Raw genomic sequence first — 12,586 nt, 5'->3', positions numbered from 1 at the left:
CATAGAACGGTTACGTCTTGAGAGAGGAAAAAACTTGGCACAGGGATTACGGGACCCCCCAAAGCGTTACAGGGGATAAAATGTTCAAGTTCGAGTAAATTTTAACATTTTTGTTAGCTACAGACTTCACTGCTGGCTCGGGGGATGAGGGGGGGGGGGGGGGGGGGCTTATTTGGGTATACTAGTGACGGGAAGATGCGAGGACATTTTTGGGGTTGGGGACTTAAGGACTTTTTCGGCCAATTCCTATTTTTAGCGTAATGGGCCTTTATGGGGGGTCTAAAAATTTGTGGTCGTTCGCACCCTCTCGTCAATCTACGTACAGACACTGACACCCCCACCCCATGAGTTGGGGGCCTGCTGTGCACATTAAAACTGGTGCATAATGAGCTTTACGAAAAATGTGGAAACGCACAATAAGAGATATGTTACCAGAAGTCACAGAAGTTTCATTCAGCAATCTTTATTGGTGAGAGTCGGACAAGCACATTGATTAACATTTCACCCAGAAAATTAAACAAAGAAATGATGGTAAAACATATAAGTTCTATGATGTTTTTCATTTGACTCTCCCAACAACTTCCATCAGTGTTACTTTTTGCTTACAGTAATCATTACACTTGATCCTGGCGAGCTGGAGGCTGGATGATTAAAAACAAGTAGATTTTTCTCTGGCGAGGACCAGGTGACAGAGGATGGCGTGACGGTCACGCTATAGCCAGTTGGGTAATGCACTTCTTCGTTCAAATACACTATGGATTCGGTTGAGTTGCACGTTGTGGAAACTTCGTAAGCCAACGCAAATTCCTTGGTAGGCAAATCAAAGCTGAACTTAACAGTGTTTCCTGCAACCGCCTGGGGGTAGGTGCGGGTCGTATTTTGAACGTAAATCTGGTTCAGCCCTGTTCCGTTCCACAGCGTGCAACACCTCTTATCCTTTAAAGAGGGATGGGGCGGGTGAAATGCCTTGTAATCCCATCCAATCCACGACTGCTGGTAGATATCTGCAGCGGTCATCGTTTCAAACATGTCATCGATCGTCCCAGCGCTGGTGTAAAACTCTGTCAGCATCCCGCCACATTTTAATCTCTCCTGATCTTTTTTCCGAACCTCGAAATTTGGAATTAGTCCTATTGCTGGTGGACTGTAGTAATGGTAGCTCAAAACGCTCCTGTTGCGATAAAATTCCCCACCGGGTACACCCTGAAACCCAACGCCAAAGTCATCCCATGTCACTCCCTCGAAGAAAATACAGTGTTCTTCGTCGTGCTCTCTGATCGCTTTGCTCAGAACTTCGTAAGCTGGGGCCAGGTTCATTCTATCGGCTACACCCGGAACAAAGAGCAGTGGATCGGCGTAAATGTCACCAGCCCAGGGTTCATTGATAAGCTCGTAGCCAATAACATTGGAGAAATTCTTAAAACCCGAAGCCGTCTTCGCCCAGAAGGCCGCCCAGCTATCTAACAACCCATCGGTGTTGTTGTAGAGGTTTTGAAATGCTACGCTTGTTGCTTCGGTGAAATAATAGTCCGACCAGAAAAACTTGGCGCAGTCTTCGTTGGTTGGCATGCCTGTCTTGGGGTCAACGATAAACGGTTCGCGCAGCGGCTCAGGAAAGTTTTTGGCGTTTCCAGTATTGACGGCCCATTTTGGTAAACCTTCCACACACAACATTCTGGAGAAAGCGTCTTGATGCATGTCTACGAGGACATAAATCCCGTATTTTGCAGAAAGCGATACAATATGCTGCATGACCTGCATGTACGTTTCGTTGTATTTCCCTCTCGTTGGTTCCATCCCAGGCCACATAAATCCAAGACGCACAACATTGAGGCCAAGCGATTTCAAAAGTTGCATGTCTTGCTCCGAGAAAGATCCATCTGAGAAGCCCTCGGTTTCTGGGTGCCAGGGGAATTGTTTCACAACAACATTTGTCCCGTGGAAGAAAACTTCGCGACCTAAACTGTCGACCAACCTCTGTCTCTCCGGGTTTACCGAGATCGGCAGAAGATTTGCAGCCAAAGGCGGGATGAAAAGGCTAAGAAATAAAAATGCAAACAGCATCGTGCTACGATTCCTAGTTTTACAATATTTCGTTAAAGTATTGGGAAATTTGCAGTCACGAGATCGTCTCATTTTACAACAATTGGACGTGCGTTACCGATTGCGTGATGTGTCAGATCGGAGGGGGGGGGGGGGAAGGGGGAGGGGTACCCTGAAGAAGAAAAGCCGTATCGTTGAAAATGTTAAAATTAATATATTTCCCAAATCGTAGAAATCAGCCTCGCTCTTTTTTATAACAGTCTCGTGGTGCGTCAGAGGTATATAAACCTGTAAGATTGACCAAAACGGCTCAAACTATAAAACACCCTTTTATCTAGAGTGGCGCATACAGCTCATGCACAGGACCCACATTAATTCTATTCTATTGTACAAGTGCACATCTTACCTTGTTATACATATTTATCTAATTTGAACAATAAAGATTGCGAAAATGAAATCGTTCTAAACTGTAACCGTTTTTTGCTACGAAAGGTTGCCTTATAGCGAATAATACGTATGAAAGCAGTTAAAGGTGTCAGGGGGATGCTCTTTGATTGAAAATCGACCTTGTTGTTCGCGTGTTCAAACAATTAACAATTATTGGACGAGGTTGGCAGTGGCGAGCAGATCAATAGGGACCTATAGACTTGACTACGCATACAAGATTAAGTACGAGTAAGACTTTTCAAATCTAATTTGCGTGGTTTAGATAACTACTTGTTACTCCTTTGCTGCTGGTAAACAACGGAAAGAAGCGATAGTTTTGGGGATGTGACTGATTTGAAATTTGAAAGCTGTACTCCTACTCAATACTGTACTCGTACTCTGATCTGAAGGTCGCTAATTCTTTGCCCAATCCAAAGGTTGAGGCAAATTATTGATCCGCGGGGAGACAAATCACGATAACTGGTGATAACCGAGTTCAATAATTGTTTTATCATTCGATCACCGAGTTTTTATTGCATAAAGCACTAAGCGTTAAGCTCAGGGAAGCGATCTGCCATTTTCACACAAGGGTGGTTTCAAGTACGCATGAGCAGAACATTATTTGCAGCAAAACACAGTTGGACAGTATTGCGCATGAGTACAGCATTATTTGTAGGCAGTTATTTGCAGGTCATGTGGTTTGCTTTCGGCCAATGAAAATGAAGAAAAAATGCATCGAAGGAAAATAAGCTTTGTATGCTTGTGAGATAGCCATCCCAGAATGTTTAATTTACCGTTATTAAATGAGAAAAATGATTGCTTCAGACATGACACTTTTCACACCTTTTAATCTATTCTCATGAAGTTACATTTTAAGCTTACATATCAGCAATTAATTATCACATGAGTAATGCTTCGAACCGTCAAAGGTTTTAATTCTTTTCCTTTGCCGTTCAACCGGTTGGTATTGTGCCTTTGGGCATGGAAAGGAGCATGCGCAGACTTGCCATTGGTTTCCACAGGGACATCAACCTCTGTGAGTGGAGAAACAGCGATCACAGGGATTTCTTTTGCGTCGTAATATTTTCTTCTTTTGAACGAAATAGTGTTGAAATAACTTGGGTCAAAGTTTCCCATTAGTACGTTTTCTTTGTAAGCACCAAAATAGTTTCCAGCAGGCTGATATCTGGCAACAATGACCTCGCACCTCATTCCATTCATTTGTATTTCCACTCTTCCAATGCCGAGCTTCATGCTTCCTTTCCAGATGACTTGGGTGAAGTGGCCTGTGCGGCTTAAATGTTGCCCGTTGTCGAAGTTATAGCCAGGATCGCAGACCTCATTGTACCTATCACAGTAATTGTCATTTGTGAGAAATTGATTTAAGACACAAAACATATTCGGATTAGCAGAACTCCCCTATTTCTCCCCTGTTCAGGGGGCTTAGCCCTGGTGGACTGTTAATTTCGAATTTGATTTCCGGATTCACCACTTTCTCATCAATTCCCAACGTTCTGGTCCCAGTTGACGGGCGCTAGTTTCAAGTCTGTTAATAGCCGTTGAGAAGTTATTGGAAGCAATTGATGTGAGGGGTAAGATAGATTTGCCAGAACAACTCATCTTCAGGCCCGTGATAGACGAAGATGTTGTTTACAACCCTCTGCCACCCGCCTCTTCAATAACTTCGCAAGTATAAAAGCTTTGACTTCGAGGATTGATAGTACGTTCAAAGACGTTCCTTTGAAGTCCGCATCGCGAACGTATGACGTCATATGACGTGATAATTATGTCATGATTTCCAGATGGCGGCCATCATGGATCCGCCATCTTGGATTTCTCGATTTTCACAAAACTCCAGGAAAGCAACAAAATTTAACGAAAAATAGTCAACAAAAATAAAGGTACACTAATATCAGCTGGATACTTCTCTACAGTCCCGTCAAAGTACTTGGCTCGTATTCCTCGCCATTGGTTTTCCTTAAGTCTTTAAAAAACTTTCCCAGGAGGTGGTAAAGTTCCTTCGGTGGTAAGTCCAAAATCTGAACATTTGTCTTGTTTATCTCGCCAAGAAAACGGTAAAAACACTTCATATCACTTGACGTTTTTTTCACAGTGTTTTCACTTTTCTGTTCTTGAACAAACTTTTGTATCTCCTCTTGACTGTTACCGAAATTTTCGTCTTCGTGAGTGATAACTTTGCTCATGTTGTTTTGCTCACTTTTGCCCTGTTCTTTGTCCTTTGGAAAATAAAACTCGCTCTCGCTATGGCTCTCTTCGTCGCTCATACTAAAGAAGTATCTCTTTGCTAGTTTTTCTTTCAGTTATTGAAAACATAGTTGTACTTTGTCCATATTTTTTGTTGTTTTCGCCCACGCGCTCGTAGGTTTTACTCACAACTCAAAAGAGCCGTCGAGCCGAGAAAAATTTTGATAATGCCCGGTTATTACAAGAAAATCTTGCCCGCTCAGCTGCCAATCAGAGCGCGCGTACTATTGTAGCCATATAATAATTATACTTAATGTACCGCTGACAACGCTGTCATCGCCATGTAACTAAGTAATGTTTGTCTTTTCCTGGTCAGAATTTGAAGTAGCAGCAGCCAAGTTATTCATCAGTAGATGTAAGCGAAATAAATGGGTGACGTCCACAAAACGATCAAATCGGTGATTACTAACATTGGTTAGTTGTTTGCTATTTAAAAATTCCCGAGCGCATGAAGCGGTTTTCTTACCGAACAAACACTGCCTTGACAATTTATCTGTTAAGTTAAGTTGAGTTAAGTTTAGTTTAGTTAAGTTAAGGAAAGTTGATCTTTCCCTGAGGGAAATGCGCTTCACGGCTAAATATTGTTAAACTCATTAATGGTGCATTTTTGATTTTTTCATTTTTTCGAAAGAAAACTTCTGGCGAGTTACGCGTATATTTTGCGCTCCAAGTCAACAACCCACTAGTTCGAATTGGCTGAAATTTGGCCAAAATGACGTGAGATATAGATAAAATGCAAAGCCGTGTTTTCAAATTAGAATATTTTGCCTTGTTTCACAGTTATGGCCGATTTTTTTACAGATAGGTTGAATTATTTCTTACTCCAAACGTTACCCGCTTGTAAAACGATAACAAACGCACGTGTCGAAAATCTGAGGCACGGTTTTGAGGCAATTGTGTGAGCAACCGAGTGCCATGTTAATCGTTTTCTCGCGCTTTTAATTTGTGGACGTGGAACCACGATTTATAAAAACAAAGTATTTTGGAAAAAATTGCTGATTTCTAAAAGACATTCAAATCTGAGTGCCTTATTTAGCCATATTCTAGAATTATTAAGTTTTCAAAAAATGCGGGATTTACTGGACGTTTTGTAAAAACAGTGAGCGCTAGAGCAGGAAGCGCGTACCACGGTCTGGTGAGGTGGTTAATACCTTAAAAACGGCTGATGAAAATTGCAATAACTATGTTGATATAAAAGCAATAAAATTTTTGGTGTAAACATATTTACTTTTGGTTTTTTTATTTTGTCTTTTACCTGCAAACGCACCAGTGATGGCTACCAGTAAAACAATAAAATCGTTTAAACACAAGAATTTCATGACTTCAGCTGCCACTAGGAATGAAAATAAAAAAAGTAAGAACCATATATGTAGTCAGGAGCTAATTGCTTATAATCTGGGTACTTTGAAGAAGTTCCGAGAACACTCGGGTCACCATTTTGTAACTTGTGTTGCTTTACTGCCAGGGATCTTGGAAATCTGTAGCATAGTTTATGATAATACAGAAATGAAAGTGTTGGACAAGAATAGCCCGGGAACTGTCTCCTTATGAGAAATTCACTCTCGTCCGGTTACTTCATTGGCCCATCCAATGCTTTCACGAAAAGGGCGTCGACCGATTGGCAAATGTAATATTGCCGTGACGCTGAAATTAAAAGTAAAGTTCAAATAATTTACATACAGAAAGGAACCATCTTATGTATTACAATTTATGGCATTTTATAGTAACAATTAATACTCAGTGAGCCAAAAAGGTAAGACCTGACAAGTCTTCTCTTTAATAAACTGTTAAGATAAAAGACCACATTGTAGGATAATTGTTCTAAAGATGGAATGAGCCTTTTAGGGGTGACATGCGTAAAATGGTTTCGAGGGATTGATGAGGTGAAAATGGTGGAGCTTGATGGTCTAAACTTCATTAAAACTATTGCGTGAGTGAAAAGTTTTATTTTATAGAAAGTGTAATCCACTATTTCTTATTTTCCTTCTTTCTTTGCTAGAGGGGTGAGAAGTGGAGGAATTCATCCAAGAATTCCGAAAAAGGGTCGCGTAAAATTTATCTTGCGTGCAAAATTTCACAACCAACCTCCCCCTTCCCGACCCCACAAACCCCTACAAATATCATCAACAGAAAGCGAAAAATAATGACCCAGCTTAGTTATAGATTAGCACAACAGCGTACAAAAACTGTCGATGACTTTCGTTGTAGTGTCGGACTGTGCCTAACTTTTTGGGGGGGGTTCTCGCATTTTCGTTTACAAAGTGGGCTAGAACAGATCATGAGCTGTTCCTTTCACACATTCAGTTGTTTTGCGAGATTTCAGCAAAAATGGTTAAAATTCCCGCGACACTTTCCCTTTATAAAAACATGCGAGCATGCTAAACATTCCCTAGTTTATTTTGAACTTATATAAGATTAACTTTCCTCTCGGCTGATAGTTGGGTGAAAGAGACTGAGACTGATTAAACTAAGAAACTTCTTTTCTTATCCGTCTTATCTCAGTGTGTTTGTTTTTTGTTGAATCAATTCTCATTCACAACTCAGTCACTTAATCAACATGGAATAACACCCATCTATATAATCCAAAAGAATACAACCTTCCTTGATTCGACCCTTCTTGATTTTCACTGCTTTGTACTCGTTGGATTTCTCTGTTTATTTATTATTTTTTCAATGAACGTCCAAACTATTTTTGTTAAAAAGTTAAAATGACATAATAATAATAATAATAATAATAATAATAATAATAATAATAATAGTAATAATAATAATAATAATAATAATAATAATAATAATAATAATAATAATAATAATACTATAACTGCAAAAAAGTAAAATCAAACAGCAGTGAAACCTCACACCAAGTATCCTTTAAACCCCAACAAAAACGACTTTCAGTGACTCTTGCTTTGAGTCAGTTTACCCTCAAACAACGCCATCAAAACATTTTAAAGCGACAACAGCTCGTTAAGAAAGGAAAAGAAAAAGGAAACCAGTTTGTGGCGAAAATAAAATCAAATCAAGGCCCTTACACTATATATTTTTTATTTCAGTTACTTCTCCATAGCTTGCTTTGCAGCTTGACAGAAAAAATTTTGCGAGACCGAGAGAGTTAGGGTAACGCAACAGTAAAATGTTATTATCATTTGAAGCAGTTATATATATATTTTTTGCTTTACATGCTACGATTTCTATATCGGAACTCAAGTCGTAACGTTCGCTTTTTTATTATTATTATTATTATTATTATTATTATTATTATTATTATTATTATTATTATTATTATTATTATTATTATTATTATTATTATTATTATTATTATTATTATTTTGGACTTTGATTGGCGAGGTTGCTTCATTGACAGTGTCGGCCCTACTTGCACAAATTTGTGAATTGGACTGATTTTCATTTCGCAAATAGGTCGAAAACACACAGGTACCATTCGCGCACGGAAACTGTAGGGCCGCCAGACTGTAGCAGCCCTATTTTACAACTATTTTCTTAAACTAATTTAATTTATCTTGATAGAAATAACTAGTTTTGAACAGGGTTCTTTACAGAACCTTCTGTGCACCCTCCCTTTTGAATGTTTGCGTTGAAACTTTTTGTTTACCTTTATCTAAAGCTGAGTTATGATGAAGCTTTAACGAAGAGATTGAACACAATCGATTCAAAGGTACAAACTATAGCCCCCAATCGTCACGATGCATATTTTAGTTAACTTCATGTGTATTGCTACTTTTTAAACTTGTTAATATAAAAAAACAAATAATACTCGAATATCAAGATTCAGTTTACCCTTTTTTTTTTACTCGGTTAGTTACGCGGGAAACATCCTCACCTGTTTACACCTGCTCCTTTCCGCCGTTCATTATAGCTTGTGGCTATTTACGTTTTGACAAAATGTTCTTATTGCAGCTTTTTTTGCGACAATGAGAATGGTACACGTAGGCAAGCGCGCGCTAACTTTTTTGATACCACTACTCCGACATTCACGCACCACTCGTGAATTTACTTTATTTGAGATGCGACATTTATGTTTCAAGTTATTTTAGATTTGAATGAAGGCAACATGTTTATTGCCTGTAGCTTTGGTGGAAGGGAAGAGTAGCCCTGTGAAAAAACAGTAACGAGTAAATCGACTTTAGTGATTACTCGATCTGTTTAGTCACACTCGTTACTAGCAAGCACTCATTCAGCGCGCCATGGGCTAAAAGTGCAGTATCAGGAAAGAACAGATTGAACAATAGCTCTTGTGGCCTTTGTCTTAAGGCTCCGCCCAAACAAGTTGACGAGCTAAGCGGTAATAGAGCGCGTGTAGACTTGGAACAATGAGAGTCACCCAGTTTTACTTCACCGCTAATGTTACGGTCTATTATATTTCCCCTACTATAAGTAAATATCATGGGAATCGAACAATAGGAATCCTGCGCGATGAGTATTTAGTGCTTAGGGCTCCTATTAATAGCAGGGTGCTTTTAAGCTTCTGAAGGGACTACCCTGACCTAACTTTAAAGGTTTTAAAGGTGTCTGACTGTCTGTCTGTGTCTCTGTCTGAGTAAGCCAGTCCGTTAGTTCCGTCAGTACTTTTTTTATTTTTTAAGTCTTTATATCTATAGTAGCAAAAGTTACAGAATGTTATGCAACTGAACCGTAAAGTGATGAAATCAGGCTTAGTAGAGAACTGCACGTAACACGGCCGAACTAATATGGGATATGGACAGCGATTCAGTAATAGCTTTACTACTGTAATTTATCAAGCATTTATTAGCTTCATTGGTTAGCGAACAGAGCAGTTAATAAATTAGGAGCAGGGGTAAATTTGGAAGGGTAAAGTTGTAACGCCGATTAGCGTTGATCTAATTCTTGTGTTAAGAGAGCACGGCAGGTGTAAACAGGTGAGGGTGTTTCCAGAGTAACTTATAGTGAAAGAGAGATTAAACTGAATCTCAACTGATAATCGTCTATTAGTTTTGCCATATTAATAAGTTGAAAACAAGCTATACACAGTCAACTAAAATATACATCATGACAATTGGGGGCTATAGGTTGTAGCTATGAATCGATTGTGTTCAATCCCTTCGTTAACAGTCTAGTCATAAGTCAGCTTCATATAACGGTAAACAAAACGTTTGAAGGCAAACAACAAAAAGGTAGGGTGCACTGCACGGAAGGTTCTCCAATGAACTGTGAAACTAATCATTTCCATTTCTATGAAGAATAACTCATAGACATTGATATATTTTTTTAGAATGGTTGTAAACTAGGTCAGCTACAGTTTGGCGGCCATACAGTTTTTTACGTGTGGTCTTACGTCCGATTTGCTAAATGAAACTTCGACTCGATTCAGGAATTTTTTCAAGTCGGGCTGCCATTGTCAGTGAAACCACCTCGTCGATGAGAATTCAAAATAAAATAAAACTGACGTTACGGATTATTGTCGGGCCAATCAATCACAGCGTGTAAAACAGTGTTTACAGAGAAAAAATTATAGTTGCTTTAAATTATAATATTTTACTTTCCTATTACTCAATTCTATCGGGCTTGTGATTCTTTTCTTTCAAGCAGTCATGTAAGTAAAGATGAAATATAGAGAAGTACCTGAAATAATAAATTGTAATCTAAGGGCCTTCATGTGATTTTATCTCCACCACAACTGATTGTTGTTTTATTTTTTTTTTTTTTTGCAACAGAAAGATAGGTGCATTTAGGCAAACGCGCGCTAACTTCTTTGATAATACTACTTAAGATTCACGCACGACTCGTGACTTCACTTTACTTGATCATGAGCTTCGACAATTATGTTTCAAGTTATCGTAGGTTTGAATGTAGGCAACATGTTTGTTTCCTGTAGCTTTGGCGGAAGGGAAGAATAGCCCTATGCAATAATAATGCCGGTTAAATCGGCCTTTAGTAAAAACTCGATCTGTTTTGTCACACTCGTTACTAGCAAGCACTCATTTAGCCATAGGGTAAAAGTGCGATATCAGGAAACAATATATTGAACAATATTCTGTGGCCTTTGTCTTAAGACTTCACCCTAACAAGTTGACGGGCTAAGCGGTATTCCCTGAGGAGAAGAGTGCGTGTAGACTTGGAACAATGAGAGTCACCCAGTTTACGCTTCACTGCTAATATTATGGTATAAAATATTTGCCCTACTATAGGTAGATGTCAAAAGGACAATACGGATCCTGCACGATGAGTTAGCCAGTCCGTTAGTTCTTTATTAGATCTGTCAGTATTTTTTTTTCTATATTTTTTTAGTCCTTTCTAGCTTTAGATGCAAAAGTTACAGGAAGTTGTGTAATTTAATTGTAAAGTGATGAAGTCAGGCTACCTAGAGAACTCTACATATGAATATTTAACACGACCGAACCAATAAGAGATATGGACAGGGATTCACTAACAGCTTTAGTAATAATTTATCAAGCGTTAGTTAGCTCCATTGGTTAGCGAACAGAACAGTTAATAAATTAGGAGTAGAGAAAATTTGGAAGGGTAAAATTGTAACGCGGATTAGCGTTGATCTCATTCCTGTGTTAGTTGAAAGGCGAAAGAGAGCAGGTTTAAACAGGTGAGGGTGTTTCCCACTTAACTTAGAGTGAAAGACAGAGTAAACTGAATCGAGACGAATCGCTTTTTAAGTTTGTTTGCCATATTCATAAGTTTAAAAACTAGGGGAAAAAAAGCACTTCACTAAAATGTACATCTTGACAAATGTGGGCTATAGTTTGTACCTTTGAATCGATTGTGTTTTATCACTTCGTCAAGTCTCGTCATAACAGCCACATGTAAAGGTAAACCAAAAGTTTCAAAGCAAACATCGGAAAGGTAGGGTGCACGGAAGGTTCTCCAATGAGCCATGTTTACTTCTCTAAACGTAAATTACAGTTGTTTAGAAAATGGTTGTAAACTTTAGGTCCGCTACACTTTGGCACCCCTACAGTTTCAGAGCGCGAATGGTACGTCTGTTTTAAAGACCGATTTGCGAAAGGATCAGAAAATCGGTCCAATTCAGAAATTCAGTGTTCAAGTTAAAGCGATATATAGTGGCCATAAAACCGCCTCGTCAATCAAAGTTCAAAATAATATAAACCTGAAGGTACGACTTGAGTTCCGATATTGTCGGGCCAACAAATCGTAGCGTGTAAACGGATCTTTTAAGAGAAAACTTATAACTGCTTGAAATAATAATAACAAGTTACTTTTCCTATTACCCTAACCTTCATCTCTCGTGAAAGTTGTTCTGCAAAGCAGTAAAGCAAGCGATGGAGAAGTAACTGAAATGATAAATTCTAGTGTAATGCCCCTGATCTGATTTGATCTTCGCCACAGTTGATTTTTTTTTTTTTGCATTTTCCTTTTTTTTTTTTAAACGAGGTGCTGTTGTTGACGTTGTTTGAGAGTAAAATAACTGAAAGCAAGAACCGCTGAAGGGCACTTTTTTTTGTTTAAATTTCATTGTAGTTTGATTTCCCTTTCTTTCAGTTATAGTATTAAATCTAAGACAAGGGAAAACGTCAAACTTAACATTACTCTAGTTTCAAAAATATTGACCAACAACTAATTTAAACCGTTACAGCAAAGAATAACAAAGCTTGAAAAAACCCCAAGATAGGGGCAAGGAAAACAGAATAATTTTCTGTTATTTTAACTTTTTAATAAAAAGTATTTAGCATGTCCACTAAGGAATATGTCCTTAAAAGGAAAGTTTCGGGCGTATTTTAAACTCTTTTGGGAAATCGTGCAAAAATAATTTCACTTAGTTACATAATAATTATAGAACACCAAGAAGAAGAAGAAGAAGAATAAAAAAACTGAATTTTTGCAAGGAACAGCCCATGACCTG

The 12,586-nt window shown here is 38.6% G+C and overlaps 1 protein-coding gene across 1 annotated transcript; it reads right to left on the bottom strand.

Annotated features, from left to right (window-relative positions):
- Nucleotides 1–447: 447 nt before the first annotated feature.
- Nucleotides 448–2,145, bottom strand: LOC146477914 (endoglycoceramidase-like). The gene has a single exon (XM_085112545.1). It carries the CDS (start codon nt 2,134–2,136, stop codon nt 592–594), a length of 1,545 nt encoding a protein of 514 aa, XP_084968671.1. The 5' UTR covers nt 2,137–2,145; the 3' UTR covers nt 448–591.
- Nucleotides 2,146–12,586: the final 10,441 nt, after the last annotated feature.

The sequence above is a fragment of the Pavona decussata genome, unplaced genomic scaffold (assembly GCF_977016875.1).
Source record: "Pavona decussata unplaced genomic scaffold, jaPavDecu1.1 SCAFFOLD_67, whole genome shotgun sequence".
NCBI classification, from domain to species: domain Eukaryota; kingdom Metazoa; phylum Cnidaria; class Anthozoa; order Scleractinia; family Agariciidae; genus Pavona; species Pavona decussata.
This window is presented reverse-complemented; position numbering and strand designations above follow the sequence as displayed.